The 21867-nt window shown below is 36.7% G+C and overlaps 1 protein-coding gene across 20 annotated transcripts in view; it reads left to right on the top strand.

Annotated features, from left to right (window-relative positions):
* ATRX (ATRX chromatin remodeler) overlaps positions 1-21867 on the top strand; it is a 264806-nt gene that overhangs the window by 50654 nt on the left and 192285 nt on the right. For 11 of the 20 annotated variants that reach the window (XM_081125145.1, XM_081125148.1, XM_081125154.1 and 8 more), the window contains 4 exons: positions 3604-3716; positions 18002-18057; positions 18985-19037; positions 20457-20581. In XM_081125145.1, the coding sequence (XP_080981271.1) occupies positions 3604-3716; positions 18002-18057; positions 18985-19037; positions 20457-20581 (347 nt within the window). Of the gene's footprint in view, positions 1-3214; positions 3300-3603; positions 3717-18001; positions 18058-18984; positions 19038-20456; positions 20582-21867 lie in introns of all 20 variants that reach the window. The other 9 variants (XM_081125158.1, XM_081125144.1, XM_081125140.1 and 6 more) reach the window with 1 other exon arrangement.

The raw sequence follows: 21867 nt of genomic DNA on the forward strand, positions 1-21867 counted from the left end.
GAAGAATGTATATTCTGCAGGTAGAATGTTCTGTAAATGTCAATTAAATCCATCTGATCTAGTGTGTCATTTAGGGCCACTGTTTCCTTGTTGATTTTTTGTCTGGAAGACCTATCCAATGAAGTCAGTGGGGTGTTAAAGCCCCCTAGTATGACTGTAGTGCTGTCGATCGCTCCCTTAAAGTCCCCCAGAAGATATTTTTTCTTTTTCCAGCCTATGTGAGTCTTTTGTTCTGAGGTGGGTCTCTTGTAGACAGTCTGTATTTCAGTCCTGTTTTCTTATCCATTCAGCTACCCTATGTCTTTTGATTGGAACATTTAATCCATTTATACTTAAGGTTATTATTGATAGGTACTTATCTATTACCATTTTATTTCTTTATGCCTATGTTTCTCATTCTCTATTTCAGCTTCTTTTTCAGCAGTCCCTTTAACATTTCTTGCAATTCTGGTTTGGTGGTGACAAACTCCTTTAGTCTGTTTTTGTCTGGGAAGCTTTTTATTTCACCATCTATTTTGAATGATAACCTTGCTGGATAGAGCAATCTTGGTTTCAGGTCCTTGTTTTGCATTACCTTGAATACTTCATGCCATTCCCTTCTGGCCTGTAGAGTTTATGATGAGAAATCAGCTGACTGCCTTATGGGAGCTCCTTTGTAAGTAACAGATTGTTTTTGTCTTGCTGCCTTTAAGATTCTCTCGTTGTCTTGAATTTTCGACATTTTAATGATGATGTATCTGGGCATGGGTCTCTTTGGGTGCTTCATGCTTGGGACTCTCTGTGCCTCATGAACTTATGTGACATTTTCCTTGACCAGGTGACGGAAGCTTTCTGCCATTATTTCTTCAAACAGGTTCTCTAACCCTTGCCTACTTTCTAGATCTTCTGGTACTCCTATGAGGCGAGTATTGTTCTGTATCATGTTGTCCTACAGCTCCCTTAAACTGTCCTCCTGTTTTTTAATTATTTTTTCTTTTGGTTCTCTGACTGAGTAATATTTTCTACCCTGTCTTCTAATTTGCTGATGTGATCCTCAGCTTCTGCTAATGTGCTGTTCATTCCTTCTAGTGTTTTTCTTTTTAATTTTTACATTGTCTTTCTTAATTTCCTTCATAGTTTCCATTTATTTTCTCATGCTGTTGAGCATCCTTATGATCAGTATTCTGAACTATATATCTGATAGATTGCTTATCTCCATTTCATTTAGCTCTTCTTCTGGAGACTTCTTTTGTTCTTTCATTTGGGGCTTGTTTTTTTGCCTCCCCATTTTTGCTGTCTGTTTTTAATTGTTTCTATGAATTAGGTAGATCTGCTAGGACTCTCAGTCTTTTGGATGGTCTCCAGTGAAGGCCAATGTCAGATGCTGTTTGTGACTGACCTTGAGTACCCTCTTTGAAGTTTTCCCTACCCCACAGATTGTGGTTACCTCTGCTAGGGTTGGGTGTGTTTGGAAAGGATCAAGATGTGTAACAAGGTCTGCTTTTCCAAGCCCAGGATCCAGAAGCAAAGCAGACGTAGAATTAAAGCACCCAGAGGCTGTTATTCAGTCTCTTAATGAGCCTCAGGCTGTAGAAACTCTACAGGTGGGTGTGAGGTTTTCCAGCAGGGTGGGGCAATTACTTCCCCTCCAGGTAAGAGCTGCATGGATGGTAAATATCTGCCTGAGAAAGAGGTCCTCTGCAGTATGGGGGAATGACTCAGCACAGGAATCCAGATGGGTGCCCTCTGAACTCTGTTCCCTCAACTAGCCCCCCCCTAAATTCTCTTCAAACAGCTCTAGTCCACTCTGCCTTCCCTCTGCCAGAGCCCAAGGTGAGTGGCTGCACAGAAAACTTCGTGTCTTCGACCTTTAAGAGGGTGCCTGCATTTCCAGCCCCCTCTCCCTGGCAGATAGAAACCCCGCTGCCTTTCACAGCTAGGGGACCTTTGTTAGTTGTGGTGCTCTGGGCTAGGAAGTGCAGCTTGGGGTTTAGGCCCCAGACTTCTCAGTGGGAAAACCCCACAGCTGAGGTATTCCTTTGGGTCTTCAGCTGCTGGCTGGGGGAGCCTAGCCAGCTCTCTCGCACCTCTGCACTTCTTGCCTGTCTGTATGCAGTCTCCACTTTAAGTCCTTGGTTATGAGGGTGTTTTCCAGCTCATCTTCAGTTGTAGTTCATTATTCAGGGTGATATTTCTATGTTTTAGTTGTAATTCCAGTTTGGTCCTGGGAGTGTGTCAGTGTAGCTTTCACTAAATCCACTGTCATTCTACATGTCCATCACGAATAGGCTGGGAACTCTGCTCTGGAACTTGACCGATGAAGCAGCTACTGATTGGAGCAGTGTCAGTTTTCATCCCAACCTTTATTTTTCATTTTAAAAGTTATTACATCCATTCTAATGATTGTAAAATAATATCTCTTTGTTTTCATATGCATTTTCCTAATGACTAGTAATCTTGAGTATTTATCATGTGCTTGTTGTCCATTTGTATATCTTTGAGGGAAAGGTAACCTAAGTCCTTTGCCAATTTTTAAATTGATGGTTTGTCATTTTATTATTTAATTGTAAGAATCCTTTGTATTATTACAACTTTAAAAGGATATATATATGAAAATAGGGTTATTAATACCTTTTCAGATATATTACTTGAAAAGTTTTGTCCAGTTGTGTTGGTTGTCTTTTCACTTTCTTTTTTTTTAATCCTCACTGGAGGATATTTTTTTCATTGCTTTTCAGAGAGAATGGAAGGGAGAGAGAGAGATAGAGAGAAACGTTGATATGAGAGAGACACATTGACTGGTTGCCTCCCACACACAGGCAAACCGTGGCTGGGGATTGAGGCTGCAACCAAGGTACGTGCCTTTGGCCAGAATCGAACACTGGACCCTTCAGCCGATGGGCTGACGCTCTAACCCCTGGGCAAAACTTGCTAGGGCTCTTTTCACTTTCTTGATGGTATCTTTTGATACACAAAAGTTTTGAGTTTGGATGAAGTCAGTTTTATCTGTTTTCGTTCTTGCTTTTAAATTTAGGAAATCTTTTATTAGAAATAGGATATATGTTTATTTTCTGCCTTTGAAACTTTTAACTTTTTATGTCCCTATTGGGTTACAGCTATACCGGTTATATAACTTTACAGGATATGCTATAATAATTTAGTTACATAAATATTTCCCTGGGAATCTCTGAGCTCTTCTAAGTCCTCTTCTATGTTTTATTTATCCCTGTGCCAGTCATTTATTCAATTATTATGTGCCAAGCAGCAGATAGAGTAATGAACAAAAAGACTACTGAAGCCTTCCAGAGAGTAAGTGCTCAGTAAGTATATTTGATAAATTACTGAATTAGTATTTTAAATGATGTAAAGCAAAATCTCATAATACCAGCATTTTACGTAAATAATATTTTGATCCTAGGTAACTGTACAGGTAGGTTGTGTTACTCATGTTTTCGTATCCTCAGAGAAATAAATAAAATTTATTTCCCTCACATTTTATTTTGAATATGCACGCTTTCAGACCCCACTTATGGTACAGATATAGTTTCAGTTTGTTAGAATTTTGCATTTAATTAAATGCATGGTAGGCTAATGAAGGAAATTCTTTAAATTTTGTTTTGATAGTGAAAGCAAGTTGAATACATTGGTGCAGAAACTTCATGACTTTCTGGCACATTCATCAGAAGAATCTGAAGAAACAAATTCTCCTCCAAGACTTATGATGAACCAAAGCACAGGTAAATTGAAAAAGAATGTGCAATATCTTCTAGGCTATATTCCATTTTTTTTGTGGGGGGAGCATCTATTAAAAGGCTTTAATATCCTTTATGTATCTAGTATTTAGCTAATATCATATTGGAGACCTTAATTTAGATAAGTGAAAATGTAAGGTTTTATGGTTGTAGGTGCTTAGAGAAGGATGTATTTCTAGTTTTATGTGTAATGGAAATGTCTTATAGAAAGGTTGATGAATGTTGACTGTGAAGAATAGGTAGTATTAGAAGAGGTGGGAACAGTACAGAAATATGTAATTCTAGTTGTTATTCATGTATTATGAGTTAAACTTTTAAATTTAATAAGTTAAATTTAATAAAAGTAAATTAAATCTACTTCTGAGTATGTATGGCACATATTCCTTTTTGTTTGTGGGTATTCACCTGAATAGTCGGTGCATATGTTTTTAATTAAAAAACACTTTAACACCTCCTTTCTACCTCCCTTTCACTTTGTTTTATCTTATGGAGAATATCTGATCTTATAAAAATATTTTTTGTTAATCCTCACCCAAGGATATTTTTTCCATTGATTTTTTTTTTTTAGAAAGAGTTGGAAGGGAGGAAGGGAGGGAGAGAGGGAGAGAGGGAGAGAGAATAACAGCAATGTGAGAGAGACACATCGACTGGTTGCCTTCCATACAAGCCCCCACCAGGGCTGTGGATCGAACCTGTAACCCAGTTATGTGCCCTTCACCAGGAATCAAGCTCGCAACTCTTCATTGCATGGGCCGATGCTCCAACCACTGAGCCACACCAGCCCGGGCAAACATCTGATCTTTTTTTAAAAAATTATTTTTATTAAATTTATTGAGGTGACATTGGTTAATAAGATTACATAGGTTTCAAATGTACTCTTCTATGATACATCATCTGTATATTGCACTGTGTGCCCACCACCCAAAGTCACCATATATTTGACCTCAAATACCCTTTACAACCCCTCTACCCCCATTCTGTCTGGTAACTACCATAATGTTGTCTATATCTATGAATTTTTTGTTTGTTTGTGTCTTGTTTGTTCACTTGTTGCTTTCAGTTTTATATCCCACATGAGTGAAATCTTACGGTTCTTGACTTTTTTAGTCTGACTTGTTTTGCTTAGCATGTTATTCTCAAGGTCCATCCATGTTGTCATAAATGATAGTGTTTCCTCTTTCCTTATGGCTGAGTAGTATTCCATTGTCCACATGTACCACATCATCTTTATCCAATCATCTATTGAGGGACACTTTGGTTGTTTCCATGTCTTGGCCACCATGAATAATGCTGCAATAAACATGGGGTACATATATCGTTTCCCAATAAATGTTTTTAAATTTTTGGGTAGATACCCAGGTGAGGGTTTGCTTGGTCATGTGGTAACTTTATTCTTAATTTTTTGAGGAACCACCATACTGTTTTCCATAGTGGCTGTACCAGTTTATATTCTCACCTGCAGTGAATGACAATTTCTTTTTCTCCACACCTCTCTAACACTTGTTATTACTTGTTTTGTTGATAATAGACATTTTAACAGGTGTGAGGTGGTATCTCATTGTAGTTTTGATTTATATTTCCCTAATAGCTAGTGAAGTTGAGAAAAGTCTCTTCAGTAAATACTGCTGGGAAAATTGGAAAGCCACATGCAAAAGAATGAACTAGGTTGCTGATTGTCCCCATATACAAAAATTAACTCAAAATGGATAAAAAATATAAGGCCTAAAAAAATAAATTACATAGAATAAAACATAAGTACTAAATTTGTAAAACTTGATCTTAGATAGGATTTTGTGAATTTGACCCTGAAGGCAAGGACAGTAAAAAGCAAGAATGGGACTATATCAAATTAAAAAGCTTCTACCCAGCAAAGAATCCATCAACAAAACAAAAAAGCAACCAACCAAATGGGAGATGACATTTGTAAACAACAGCTCCGACAAGGGGTAAATATCCAAATTATATAAAGAAATCATACAACTTAACAACAAAAATACAAAAAGTCCAATTGAAAAATGGGCAGAGGACCTGAACACTTCTCCTAAGAAGGTATACAAGTGGCAAATGGATATATAAAAAGATGCTCAAATTCCTTTCTCCTTTATTAAAGTATCCTGTATCTTGTGATTACCATCACTTCCGAGGATTTCAAGGATAGCTACATTTTGAGAGCTGAATGCACACACATACATGTGTGCGCACATACACAAACACAATATGTACAAAAAGTGAAAGATAGGTAGATCACAGTGAAAAGTACAATTATATGTGTAATTAGAGTTCCACAAAGGAGGTAGAATGTGTCAGAAGCTGAATGTGAAGAGATATTGGTTGAGCATTTTCTAAAAGTAATGAAAGACATCAACCCATAGATTCATGTAACTATGAATCCCAAGCAGATTGGTAAAGAAAGCTTCAACTGGCACCAGGCAGGCGTGGCTCAGCAGTTGAGCATCAGCCTGTGATCCAGGAGATTGTGGTTTGATTCCTGGTCGGGGCACATGCCCGGGTTGCGGGCTTGACCCCCAGTAGGGGGCGTGCAGGAGGCAGCTCTTGGATGACTCTCTCATTATTGATGTTTCTATCTCTCTCTCCCTCTCCCTTCCTCTCTCTGAAATCAATAAAGACATATTTGGGGGGGAGGGAAAGCTTCAACTAGGCATATCATAATTGAATGATAAGTCCTAAAGGACAAAAACTAAGAGAAAAATCTTATAAGCAGTAGGAGGATAAAAGTCATTGATTTCAAAGGAACAGCAATAACACTGATAGCTCATTTGACAACAGAAAGGACACAAAGCTAGATGAGAAGGAAATTACTTCTTTAAAGTCCCAAATGAAAATCATTGCCAACATAGAACTTTATGTTCAGTGAAAATGTCTTTCAAAAGTGAAGGTAGTTCCTGGCCAGTGTAGCTCAGTTGGTTGGAGCATTGTCCTGTACACTGGAAGGTTGCTGGCTTGATTCCTGGTCAGGGCACATACCCAGGTTGCGAGTTCAGTCCTTGGTCAGGGTATGTAAGGGAGGCAACGGATCCATGTTTCTCTCTCACATCTATGTTTCTCTCCCTCTCCCTCTCCCTCTCCCTCTCCCTCTCCCTCTCCCTCTCCCTCTCCCTCTCCCTCTCCCTCTCCCTCTCCCTCTCCCTCTCCCTCTCCCTCTCCCTCTCCCTCTCCCTCTCCCTCTCCCTCTCCCTCTCCCTCTCCCTCTCCCTCTCCCTCTCCCTCTCCCTCTCCCTCTCCCTCTCCCTCTCCCTCTCCCTCTCCCTCTCCCTCTCCCTCTCCCTCTCCCTCTCCCTCTCCCTCTCCCTCTCCCTCTCCCTCTCCCTCTCCCTCTCCCTCCCACCTCCCACCTCCCACCTCCCACCTCCCACCTCCACCTCTTTCTCCTCCCTCCTTTCTCCTCCCTCCTCCCTTCCTCTCTCTCTCCCTCCCTCCTCCCTTCCTCTCTCTCTAAAATCAATAAAAACATCCTCTGTTGAGGAATTAAAAAAAAAAGTGAAGGTGGAATAGAGACAAAAAGCAAGAACCTGATGTCAGCAGAACTACAATAGAGGAAATACTAAAGGGTTTTCTTAAATCAGAAGAAAAGTATTTTGAAACATCAATACCGAAATACAAGAAGTAATGAATAACAATGGGAAGGGTAAATGGATGGGTAAAACTAAATAAGTACTATTATTTAACCCACTGTCTCTATTTGTAATTCATTGCCCAACAATGATTTTATAGGTAAGCCCTCCCACCCTAAGTCCAGGATCCAGGTGAAGATTACACATTGCATAGAGTTGTTCTTTTAATCTTTTAAAAGCTGAGATAATTTCTCTGTCTATCCGAAGCATGACATTTGGCGATTGTCCCCTCAGTGTGGATTTCTCTGATCAGTTATAATTAAATTTGACTTGTTTATTTTTGGCAGGATTACTACATAAGTGGTATTATGTTCTTGTCAGGACATCATTTCACAAGGCAAATGATATAATTTTTCTCTTTATTGGTGATGTTAACGTAGGTTTATTGATTATGGTGATTTTGCTATATTAATTCACTATAAAGTTATGACTTATTCCTTTGTGACTAAGTCATTTGTTGGAGATTATTTTGAAACTACATAGGTATTTTCATCAACAAAATGGTTTTTTACAGAAGCAAAAGCATAGATACAGAGAACAGACTTATGGTTGCTAGAGGGTAGGGCATTTGGAGATTGGGTGAAAAAGGTGAAGGGATTGAAGTACAAATTGGTACTTACAAAATTGTCCCGGGGATATAAAGTATGGCATAGGGAATATAGTCAGTAATATTGTAATAACTATGTATGGTGCCAGATTGGTACTGGAAATATCAGGGCGAACACTTTGTAAAATATATGATTGTCTAACTACTATGCTGTATACCTCAATCTAATATAAAATAATATTGAATGTAAACTGTAATTGAAATAAAATGTGTTTTCCATTGCAAGTTACCACAAACTTTGCAGCTTAAAACAACCCAAATTTATTATCTCACTGTAGATAACTGTACTGTAGATCAACAGTCCAGTAGACTTTGCTCTGCTCTGCTCAGAGTATCACAAGTTCAAAGACAAAGTGTCAGACTGTATTACTTTCTGGAGGCTCTGTGGAAAAATCCATTTTTGTGCTCATTCAGGTTGTTGGCAGAATTCAGTTTCTTGTGGTTTTATGTTTGAGGTCCCTATTTCTTGCTGGCTATTGGCTAGGATTCTTTCTTTCAGCTCCTTAAGGCTGTTGGCATTTCTTCTCACTTGGCATCCTCCATCTTCAAAGCCAGTAACAGCACATTGAGTCTTTCTCATGTTTTGAATCTCTCTGAAACTTTTGCTTACTTCTTCTGTTAACCTTTACCATCACCTGGAGAAATTTTTCTGCTTTTAAGGACTCACATGATTAGATTAGGTTTCCTTTCCTCTTACCTCCCTCTAGTAACCTCCCATTTTTAAAGTCAACTGTTCCATTTTACATAGCACAATCACGGGAGTGATATTTCCTCATATTCACAGGTTCTGGGGATTAGAGTATTTGAAATCCTGGGGCCAGAAATTCTTTCTAACACACTATCCATTCATAATTCTTGCCAGAATGGTATATTACAATGATGGGTTCAAAATGTTGATGTTCTAATCTATCATTCCTTCTGTGTTTTAGTTGATATATTACTGTAAGGAAGGGGTTTTCCCCTTATGAATATTCTCTTACTATCGTTATTTCAATGCTCAAATGGTATCAGTATTGGCTAGTGGGAACCCCTTTTGTATAGCTCCTGCTGACCTTTTCACAAGTCTTCATTGTCCTTGAGTACTTCTTTACTTTCTGCCCTCATAAGATGTCCAGTGTTTACTTTGCAATGTTCTTTCCCCAGACCTGGAATCAGTTATTTCTCCAAGGAATTTCAGTTCCTTTTAGCTGGATATGGCCTTTAGAAACCAAGATCAGGGTGTATGATGTACTCATTGCCAGCAGATGTCTCTGCTTCCAGGACCTTTCACAGAGAAAGCCAATATATGTGTTACATTTTTATGAGTTGATATTGATAGTTTAATTCTGATTTGATACCATAGACTTTAGTCTCCTTATTTTCATATTGTAACTTTTTTCTCTAATAGAAAGAAGCCTGGCTCCCATTATACTCAATTTATGCCTCATTTGCTCAGTGTTCATTGTACCCACGTAGTTTTAAATTTGCTAACCATACCATCAAAATAAAAAACCTAACTAGTGTTAAATATTTGTTTAAAGTTCTTTTTATCTTTAAAACGAAGTTGTATTGTCACAGTTCTGTGTGTTTAGTAGTTAGTTGGGGAGTTCTGCTTCTGGTAGTGATAGAATAGCTCTGTATGTATGAACAGATATCTCCCACAGATACCAATTATAAACTCTGGCCAAAATACCAAAAGCAGTGATACAAAGGAACTGGACAGTTTTCCAAAAAGCAGACATAAACTGGAGGGGAATCAGTGCATGGAAGAAGATTATTCCAATGGCCAAATTCCTAGTTGTTAAGGCTTTTTTCCTTGGGGAAGTTGTCAGTTAACTCCATTGGTAGCATTTTAAACTAGGACAGAAACCTGCATTTTTATTGGATGGGGTATCAAGAAATTTAGGAGGACCGAGGCATCTTTAGTAAAGTGAGAGGGGAGATCCCATCTAGAAGAGCACTACAGATTGGGAGCTCCAAAATCTGCAGAAACTCTAAGCATATCTCTGGTTGAATCCGTCAAGTGCAGTCCAGATTGCAGGCAGTCCAGTTAGGGCTAAAAGAACAGAACAGAGTTTTTAGCTGTTTCCACTACAGAGTAGACAGTTTGGGGTTTGAGTTCAGCTAAGTTAACTATCTACTATTAACAAAAATATCAACTTGCCTGGCCAGGCGTGGCTCACTGGTTGAGCATTGACCTAGGGTCCAGGAGATTGCGGTTTGTTTCGCAGTTGGGGCACATGCTCGGGTTGCGGGCTTGTGCAGGAGGTGTGCAGGAGGCAGCCCATCAGTGCCTCTCTCATCATTGATGTTTCTGTCTCTCCCTCTCCCTTCCTCTCTCTGAAATCAATACAGATATATATATATATTTACACTCTTTGGAAGAACATAATGGAATGCAGTATTTTCACTGTAGTTTTCAAAATGTCCAGAATCCAATCTGAAATACTAGATAGGTGAAGAAAGAGGAAATGTGAGCCATGCTCAAAAGGAAAGCAATAGAGTCCAACTGACAGGTAACTCAAATGTTGAACTTAGCAAACAAGAATTAATATTTATGATGAATGGACAAATAGGAAATCTCAGCAAGGCAGAAACTGTAATAAAAGTACCCATTTGAAATTTCTAGAATTTCAAAATTGAAAAATATGATTTCTAAACAAATCATTGTTTTACTTAACAGATTAGAGGTAGCAGTAGATGTATCAGTGGATTTGATGATAGACTAATAGAAATTATCCAATCTGAGAATAGAAAACATTAAAAAATAAAAAGTTGCCCCAGCTGCTGTGGCTCAACTGGTTGGGTGTCGTCCTGTGCACTGAAAGGTTGTGGGTTTGATTCTTGGTCAGGGCACATGCCCAGGTTTTGGAATAGATCCCTAGGAGGAGGCATGCAGGAGGCAGCCAATTGCTATTTCTCTCTCACACTGATGTTTCTCCCTCTTTCTCCCTTATTTTCTCTCTCTTTCTAAAAATCAATAAAAAATAATAGAAAGTGCACAGAACATTTGCTCCTCAGATCCTTTCCCCAATAAAACTGTATCGTTATCAACCAAGCACATGCAAAGAATAACAATGTTTAGCCCATATTCAGGGGGAAAAAAAAGCCAATAGAAACTCTGAGTGGGCCCAGTGTTTTGTAAGTTCTTCAGTTAATCTCTTCCCCCTTCCCCCTTCTCTCTGAGATTCATCTCTCTGTTCCATGCTTCCATGCCTGTAGTTCTATTTTGTTCCTCAGTTTATTTTGTTCATTAGATTTCACATATGTTCATAGCAGCGTTGTTTACAATAGCTAAGATCTGGAAACAACCCAAGTGCCCATCAGTAGATGAGTGGATAAAAAAGCTGTGGTACATTTGCACCATGGAATACTATGCAGCTATAAAAAGGAAGGATCGCTTACCCTTTGAGACAGCATGAAGGAACCTGGAGATTATTATGCTAAGCAAAATAAGCCAGACAGAGAAAGACCCCAATATAATTTGATGAAAAATGCAAAAAAATTTTCAGATTCCAGTTGTTCATTGCATGTATATAGGAAATCAGTTTTCTTTTTTCTTTTTATATTGTGGCGGGGAGAGAGAAACAGAGAAACATCAATGTGAGAGAGAAGCATTGATCGGTTGCCTCCTATATGCACCCTGGGGATCGAACCCACAGTCTAGGTATATGCCCTGACCGGGAATGGAACTCACAGCCTTTTGGTGTATTGGATGACACTCCAACCAACGGAGCCACCTATCCAGGGCCAGTTTTTTTGTTTTATTTTTAGTTGACCTTGTATCCTATGAACTTGCTTTTGGAAGCTTTTTTTCACCTTGCAGATTTATTGGGATTTTGTACTTAATTTTGTCATCTGCAAATAGGATCAGTTTTATTTCTTCCTTTCCATCTGTGTGCCATTTGATTTCTTTTCTTGCCTCATTTTGCTGGGTAGGACTTTCTGAATTTTCCATTATTATGTTGTAGCAGACATCCTCTTGATGTTTCTGATATTATGGGAAATGCATTCAGTCTTTCCACCATTAAGTATGATGGTTTCTGTATATGTATTTGGTAAATGTTCTTTATCATATTGAGCAAGCTCCCCTCTATTCCTAGTTTTCTGAGAGTTTTTTTTTTTTTTACTATATCTGTATTGATTTCAGAGAGAGGAAGGGAGAGGGAGAGAGAGATAGAAACATCAATGATGAGAGAGTCATTGATTGGCTGCAGCCTGCAACCTGGGCATGTGCCCCGACTGGGAATCGAACCCCGATCTCCTGGATCCTAGGTCGATGCTCAACCGCTGAGCCATGCCCAGCTGGGTGATAGTTTTTTAAATTGACATTTTTATTGAGATACTTGTAAATTAACATGCAGTTGTTAACAACTAATACAGAGCTCTTGTACACTTTGCCCAGTTTCCCACAGTGGTAACATTTTATGAAACTACTATATTATCTTAACCAGGTTATTGATAGCTATCAGTTGATTCAGATTTTCTCATTTTTACTTATACTTGTGTATGTTTATTGAGATCTATACAACTTTATGACCTTGGTTGATTCATATGTCCACCACCACAGTCAACATGCAGATTACTCATCTCGCTCTTTTATAATCATGCTTATCTCTTTACCTCTAAACTTAACTTTGCCTAACACCTGGCAATCACTAATCTGTCCTTTATTTCTAAAATGTGTAAAAAAATTTCATCTCCAACTGAAACTCTGTTCCCATTAAACACTAAATTCCCAATACCCCCTCCCCCCTAGTCCCTGGCAACCACCATTCTACATTCTGTTTCTCTGAATTTGACTACTTTAGGAAACTCATATGGATGGGATCATACAACATTTGTTCTTTTGTATCTAGCTTATTTTACTTAGCTTAATGCCTTCAGGGTTCATAATTGTTATAGGAGTTATTGAAATTTCCTTTTTAATGCTGAGTAGGACTCCCTTGTATGTATATACTATATTTAGTTTGTCATTCATCATCTGTCAGTGGACATTTGGGTCAGATACATGATTTGCAGATATTTCCCCCCAGTCTCTTGGTTGTCTTTAGTTTTCTTAATGGTGTCTGTTGAAGCACAAAATATTTTAATTTTGATGTAGTACAATTAATCTAATTTTTCCTTTGTTGATCGTGTTTTGGTGTCATACCTAAGAATCCATTACTAAATCCAAGGTCACAAAGATTTACCTCTATATTTTCTTCTAAGAATTTTATAATTTTAGCTCTTAGATCTTTGATGCATTTGGCGTTAATTTTTAAAGTATGTTTTTATTGATTTGAGAGAGAGAGGAAGGGAGAGGGATAGAGTGATAGAAACATTGATGAGAGAAAGACCATCAATTGACTGCCTCCTTTAGTTTTCTTACTGAGGATAGAGCCCAAAGCCTGGGCATGTGTGCCCTGACTGGGAATTGAACCGGGGACCTCTTGGGTCAGTGCTCAGCCACTGAACTACATTGGCCGAGCTGGAGTTAATTTTTGTATATGATGTGAGGCTGGGCTCCAGCTTCATTTTTTGCATGTGGAATCACAGTTGTGTCACCACCATTTGTTGAAAGGACTATTCTTTCCACATTGAGCGGTTTTGGCATTCTTTGTTGAAAGTCAGTTGGCCATAGATATATGGGTTTACTTATGGACTTTCAGTTCTTTTGACTAATCCACATGTCTATTCTTTTGCCAGAACTATATTGTCTTGATTAAAATTGTTTTATAGTAAGTTTTGAAATCAGGATGTGAGTCTTCCTACTTTTTCTTTTTGAAGGTTGTTTGGGCTATTCTGGGTTCCTTTTAATTCTGTATGAATTTTAGAACGAGCTTGTCAATTTCTACAAAGAAGTCAGCTGGGATTCTGAGAGGGATTTTATTGTGTCTGTAGATCAATTTGGGGAGCATTGCCATCTTAACAATGTTAAGTCTTCCAGTTCATGAACATGTAGTGTTTTACCATTGATTTAGATCTTTAATTTCTCTGAATGATGTTTTGTAGTTTTTAGAGTATAAGTTTTGCACTTCTTTCATTAAATTAACAAATTTAATATTTTATTTTTTCATGCTATTATATTTTATTAAATATTTTATTTTTCATGCTATTTAAATAGTTTTCTTAACTTTCAGATCATTCTTTGCAAGTATATAGAAATACAGTTGATTTTTGTCTATTGTGTCCTCCAACTTGATTATTAGTTCTAATATTTTTTAGTGGATTCCTTAGGATTTTCTATATACACGATAATGTCATCTCCAAAAAGAGATACAGCTGACTCTTGAACAATACCAGGGTCAGGACACTGACACCCCCACCCCTGTTCATTGTAAATCCATGTATAACTTTTAACTACCCAAAAATGTAACTACAGTCACTTTTTATAGGAGGATTGGTTACAGGACCCCCTGCAGATTCTAAAATCTGCATATGTTCAAGTCCCTCCACATCTGGGAGCAAAAATACTGTCTTTGATCTGCTGTTGGTTGAATCTGTGGATGCAGAAACCCATGAATATGAATATGGAGGGATGACTGAATAGTTATTGGAAAAAATCTGCATATAAGTGGATCTACACAGTTCAAACCCATATTGTTCAAGGGTCAGCTGTTATTTTACTTCTTTCTTTTCAATCTTGATGCATTTTATTTCTGTTGCCTACATGCTCTGACTAGAATCTCCATTACAATCTTGACTAGAACTGGCAAGAGTAGATATTCTTGCCTTTTCCTTCCTGATCTTAGTGGGAAAAGAAAGCATTGCCTTTCACCATTAAGTATGATACCTGTGGATATTTTGTAAATAGTTGAGGGAATTCCCTTTTGTTTAGAGTTTTTAAAAATAGATTTTATATTTTAGAGTGGTTTTAGGTTCACAGAAAAATTCAGTGGAAAGTACAGAGATTCCTTATATATTTCTCTCTACACGAGCACAGTCTCCCCAAGTGTAATCATCCTGTACCACAGCCATATATTTGTTATAGTAAATAAACCTACATTGACAAGTCATTATCACCCCAAACCCATAGTTTGCATTAGATTTCCCTCATGATGTTTTACATTCTAGAGATTTTCACATATGTATTAATGACATTTATCTACCGTTATAGTATCATACAAGTTAGTTTCACTGCACTAAAAATCCTCTGTCTAACAAACCTTTCTTGTCCTTTCTTCCATCCTAACCCCTGGTGAGCACTGATCTTTGTACTTTTTTCATAGTTTTGCCTTTTCTAGAATGTCATATAGTTGGAATCATACAGTATGTGGCCTTTTCAGATTAGCTTCTTTCAGTTAGTGATAATGCATTCAAGGTTCCTCTATCTCTTTTCATGGCTTGATAGCTCATTTCTTTTTAATGCTAAATAATATTTTATTGTCTGGATGTACCACAGTTAGTTTATCTATTCACCTTCTAAAGCGATGCCATGGTGGCTTCCAAGTTTTGACAGTTATGAATAAAGCTACTTATAAAGATGTTTATATAAATAAAGATGTTTATAAGAATCTGTGGACAGGTTTTGGAGTAGACATAGTTAGTTTTTAACTTATTTGGGTAAATATCAAGGACTGTGACTGCTGGACAATATAGTAAGTAAGGTTAAAATGGAAGAAACTGCCAAAATGTCTTCCAAGGTGAGAATACCATTTTGCATTCCCAGCAGCAATGAATGAGAGTTCCTTTTGCTCCACATCCTCACCAGCATTTGGTGTTGTCAGTGTTATGCATTTTGTGCATTCTAATAGGTGTGTAGTGTTATCTTGTTTTAATTTTCAGTTCCCTAATGACAAATGATGTAAAGCATATTTTTATATAATTATTTGCCATTTGTATATCTTTTTTGGTAAGATGTCTTCAGATCTTTTGCCTATATTTAATCATGTTGTTTATTTTATTGTTGAGTTTTAAGAGTTTTTTGTATATTTTAGATGATAGTCTTTTATCAGATACATCTTTTGCAAATATTTTCTCCCAGTCTGTGGGAGAAAGACTTGTTTTTTATTTTCTTGAATTTGTTACTATTTTGTTGGACTTTTGCATCTATATTCATAAGTGATATTGCTCTGTAGACTTATAAATGATATTGGTCTGTAGATTTCTTTTTTTGTGGTATCTTTTGTGGTTTTGGTATGACTCTGGTCTCATAAAATGAGTTGGGAAATCCTTTTTTATTGGAAGAGTTTGTGAAGAATTTGCATTCTTTTTTTTTTTTTTTTCCCCCGTTTTGGTCTACTTCAGAGGTGAAGCCTTCTGGACCTTTTGCTTTTTTTTTTTCTGGGTAGTTTTTTTGATTTCTAATTCAGTCTCTTCAGTTATAGGTCTATTCACATTGTCTATTCTTTTTTTAATATGTTTTTATTTATTTTATTTATTTATTTTATTTTTTAAAAAATATATCTTTAGTGATTTCAGAGAGAGGAAAGGAGAGGGAGAGACAGAAACATCAATGATGAGAGAGTCATTGATCGAGCCTGCAACCCGGGCATGTGCCCTGACCGGGAATCGAACCCTGATCGCCTGGATCCCAGGTCGACGCTCAACTGCTGAGCCACGCCCGGCTGGGCTTAATATGTTTTTTAAAAATGTATCTTTATTGATTTCAGAGAGAGGAAGGGAGAGGGAGAGAGAGATTTAGAAACATCAGTGATGAGAGAGTCATTGATCGGCTGCCTCTGCACACCCCTCACTGGGGATGGAGCCCGCAACCTGGGCATGTGCCCAGACTGGGACTCAAACTGTGACCTCCTGGTTTATGAGTCGATGCTTAACCACTGAGCCATGTTGGCTGGCTGGGTAACATTGTCTGTTCTTGAGTCAGTTTCAGTAGGTTTTCCAATTTTTTTGGTGTACAATTGTTCATGATATTTCTTTATAATCTCCTTTTTAAAGTAGTTAGTGACATCCCCTCTTTAATTTTTGATTCTAGTATTTGAGTCTTCTCTTTTTCTTGATTAATTTAGTCTAAGCTTTGTCAATTTTGTTCATCTTTTCAAAGAATTACAGTTGGCTCTCTGTATTGCCTCTGTGGATTCAACCAAACATGGATGGAAAATTTTTTGGGGAAAAAATGTTATGTTGTCCCACTGGTGTGGCTCAGTGGTTGAGCATCGACCTATGAACCAGGAGGTCACAGTTCGACCCATGCTCAATCCCCAGTAGGGGGTGTGCAGGGGGCACCCGATCAGTGACTCTGTCTCATCATTGATGTTTCTATCTTTCCCTCTCTCTTCCTCCCTCTGAAATCAATCAAAACATATTTTAAAAAAATTAAAAAAAATGTTTTGTTGTTGGTAATGTGTACTATGTAGTTAGGCCTGTGATGGTTGGGTCTGTGCTGAATATGTATAGAGTTTTGTGTTTTTTTCTCGTTATCTGTAAACAGTACAGTATAACAACTGTTTATGTAGCATTTACATTGTATGAGGCATTATAAGTAAACCTAGAGATGATTTAAAATATATGAGAGGATGTGTGTGAGTTAAATGCAAATACTACACCATTTTATATAAGGGACTTGAACGCTCAAAGATTTTGTTATTTGCAGCGGGTTTTGGAACCAATCCCCTGCTGTTCGTAAGGGACCACAATAGGTTTTGCTGATTTTTCTCTCTTTTTTTTCTATTCCCTGTTTCATTAATTTCCTCTCTAATCTTTATTTCCTTCTCTGTGCTTTCTTTAGGTTTAGTTTGCTGTTACTTTTACAGTATCTTTTGGTGAAGGGAAATATAATTTATTAATAGTATGGTTTTATTTTTAATAGAAGATGAAGCTTAAAATTTCTTTTAGGAGACTAAACCTTAGACAGTTATAGTAGGGAATGTTTTGATACCAGACTACTCTTTTTTTTTTGAAATTTAATGCTTTATGAGAAGGGATTAGTGTGTCAAAAGAGTGATTTTAGTCAGAAAACTCTTCTAGGAATAAATTAATGTGGGTAATATATTAGGAATACTGTCATGCATCATAGATTGAAAAATGGGTGTGTGGAGTTGTAGGTATTAGTGTTCTGTTTGATAATGTACTGAAGAGATAAATAATGTTTTTATTTCTTCTCTTTTAAGATAAAATCAGTGGTTCTGGAAATAACTCTGATATGATGGAAAACAGCAAGGAAGAGGTAAGAATAATTTGAAACATTTAAGAACTTGCTAATAACAACTAGAGTAATGCCATCAGATTGCTTCTATTTAATTCATGCACGTTTTTAATTTACTGTTATACCCAAGTATTATGATACTTCATTTTGGGTAGTTGTTCATTTTTAGAAGATATTTTTTGATTTTGTTATTATTATGGTTCAGCAGTATACCAAAAGTCAGACAATTGAAGGCTTGCTAACAGGTTTTTGAACATTATTATATTGGAACAGTGGTGCTCAAGGTGGTTGTTACAGGCAAAACTTCATGGTTCTGAGATCTCTCAAAACTGGATATTCAGAGTCTCTTACGCATTATTATAGGAACCCATCGTGATGTCCTTCACATGATACCTAGGCCTACACTATGGTTTTGGGATTCTTTTCACCTAATGTAAAATATTTAACCCAGTAAAATGTACTTATTATATTTGCAAAGTGAGGGTAAATTTAGTATCTCAAAGAAAATTGTAGAAGGTACTCTGTACCATAATTAGGATAGAGAAAATGACACATTTTTAGATTCTTAAAACTCCCTACCTCTGTTGGGATCTGGTTACTTCTACATCTTTGTTTTTTCTTTGTTGACTTGGGCCAAGATTATGACACAGAAGCATATCCTCTCCCACCCCCTAAAATTTAACATTAACAATTTAATAAAAACTCAGAAAATTATCTTAAACCCAGGAAACCTGAGAGTAAATGAGAATTAGTTTTTAAAGTTCCTTTTAGAAAAATATTTTAGACATATATATATATCTATATATATCTATATATATATATATATATATATATATATATATATCTCATTATATCACTATGTCAGAGGTCTTGGCTTAGAGAACTAGTAAATTGTGGGGGTGTTTTTTGAAAGTTTTACTCACCTCTGTATTTATTTCTCACATTTAGGGAGCTAGCTCTTCAGGAAAATCCAAATCATCAGGATCATCACGATCAAAGAGGTTGGTTGATGTTGAAGGGAAAAAAGTTACTTTCCTTTTCAAGTTGTATTTTTCTCCTAAGAATAATAATCTTTTTTTCTAAACTTACTTCACTCTTGTTTTAAGTGAACTATTTTATACAAACATATATTAAAATGGGCAGTATAGTATAGTGAATCCTCTTATATTTATCACTTGACTTCAATTATTAATTCATTCTGACTGAATTTTAATTGAATTTTCTGAGGAGGAATTATTAGGTACCAGTGGCCCTTACAATATGTAGATCACTTCTTTTAGATCATATATGTGCTTTGAAAAAGGAGGAAAAAGGAAATGAAATATTAAATGCATTATGAGGCAGTATGGGTTTTTTAGGGTTATGTGAAATTATCTAGGATTGGGAGTGATAGCCATTATAGTTAAGAGTAATTTATAAGGAGATCAAATAATGGTAGAAATAGTTTTCTGTGTAAAATTGTTAGTGAATTGTACATATGACAAACTATTTATAAGCATACTATAACGCATAACACATTGTGCAGTATAGTTTTTATAGAAGTTTTCAGTTTATTTTATTGGACTTTTGTTGTTTCTAACAAGTGGGGATGTCTCTCTTGTTTTAAACTGTCCTCTTCTGAAGCATTTCAGATCTTTTTAAAATTTTATTTATTGATTTTTAGAGAGAGAGGGAGGGAGAGAAAGGAAGGGAGAGAGAGAGGGAGAAGGAGGGAGAGAGAAGAGGGAGAGAGAAGAGAGAGAAAGAGAGTGAAAGAAACATTGATTCATGGCCCCACCCATTCACGCATTCATTGGTTGATTCCTGTATGTGCCCTGACTAGGGATCTAACCTGCAACCTTGGTATATCTGGATGACACTCTAACCAACTGACCTACCTACCCGGCCAGGGTGGGAATGTCTCTTAATAAACACAGCTTGTTATTAACTTATTCTCTAAAGTGGTACCTCGGTTTTCGAACACCTCCGTGGACGAACATTTCCGTTTATGAAAGCTGTAAACCTGGAAGTATATGATTTGGTTTTCACCATGCCTCGGAAGTTGATCATGCCCAGCTGAGTGCAAGGCCCTGAGGCCTAGCTGTTGGGTGTGGATCCCTCAGTTTTTGAACGTTTTAGAACTCGAACTGTCTTCCAGAACAGGGTACATTCGAAAACCGAGGTACTACTGTAGTGCTTTTTTAACCAGGAGTTCTCTTCATAATCCCTTGGTAGCTTTTTTCAATGCACATGTTCTGGTCCTACCTACTGAATTGTAATCTTCAGTAATATGGAATAGAGATGTATGCTTCCCTAGGTGATTTTGATGTGTATCCCTCCTTAAGAGCCACTGCTCAATCTAAACCTGTTATTTATATTCTTTGGGTGTTGTTCCAATTGTTGGAAGTGTCCATAATTCTATGGACGTAATTTTTTCATAGGAAACCTTCAATTGTAACAAAGTATGTAGAATCCGATGATGAAAAGCCTTTGGATGAGATTCTAAATGAAGATGCTTCCAATGACAATTCAGAAAATGATATTACTATGCAAAGCTTGCCAAAAGGTAATGTGTATTAATTTTTCATATAAATTGAAATTGAAATGTATTTTTAAAAATCATCATTATAAAATTGGAACTTGATTACTGTTAGCTGTGTGTAAAGGACCAACCTGATACTTTAATAGTGATGAAAATGTATTAGTATGGTAATGATAATGTGTGTTATTGAGGTTAAAATTTAGAATATTCAGTCAGCTTTGAAAAGAACAAAACTTATTTTCTTTCTATTGGGTTTTAGAAAAGGGATTTTAGTTTTCATCATACTTGATTGTGGAAGTTGGTTTAAAAGTTTAATATATTAGGTTTTGGTCCAGTAAATTTTAATGTGCTCGCTTTATAGAAAGACATAATGGATATTCTGAAGACTTTTTAACAAAAACATTTAAAATTGAGTTTAGTAAAAAGGGGACATCTGTAATACTTTCAACAATAAAGATAAATAAAAACAACAGCACAGTTTAGTCTTACTGTATTCTTAAATTCCCTAAGACTCAAAGGTGAAGTTAACTATTAAAGATAGATTTAGGTATATTTTTTGTAATTATCCCTTTAAAAAGCCTTGTCACATAGCTCTCAACTGTTGCAGTTCTAACCTTAAAACCTCATTAATTAGATGGGACAAAAAGGCTAAATGAAAATCTTGAATTTTTCATGGTCCAAGTTTGAGAGCAGAATGATAACCTGATGAGAGAATGACAAGGGTCTTGCTAATTTTACAGTGTTTCAGAGTCAAAAGTTTAGATTTTTTTTCTTTATTAAATGGTTTATGGCTCCTAGAAGATTTTTCAAATATATTCTGACAGCAGTGTTTAGTAAATTTTGTTCTCTGCCTGTACTTACATTTTTATGACACATTTTTTGATTACGGAAATTTAAAAAAAATGATGGGTAAGAGGATAAGACATTGCTTGACTAAGACAAATTAGAAGTTACAGTAGCTGAGGAATGAAGTGAGGGAAAAGGAATAAATGAGAGAAAGAAGGTAGAAGGAAAATTGATGGGCCTAACATTTACATGGTTTTGCAAATCATCTATGACAATATTATATAATGGTTTTCGTGGCCAAGGGCAGAAACAACTACCATGGGAGTCTGAGTCCTATAAGCAGCATCCCACTTTGGATTGCTACATTGTCAGTGGTTGTCACTGGGAGTCTTTATGATGGCCACTGGGTAAGCTAAGAACTAGGAATTCAAGTTTTTCCTTTAATGTTGTGGGAGAAAGTTAGTATGGGATGTTACTAACTTGACCTAAGCATAACGCTCTCCCACAAAATCAGAAATAAACTA

The sequence above is a fragment of the Miniopterus schreibersii genome (genome assembly GCF_964146895.1).
Source record: "Miniopterus schreibersii genome assembly, chromosome: X".
Lineage (NCBI taxonomy): Eukaryota > Metazoa > Chordata > Mammalia > Chiroptera > Miniopteridae > Miniopterus > Miniopterus schreibersii.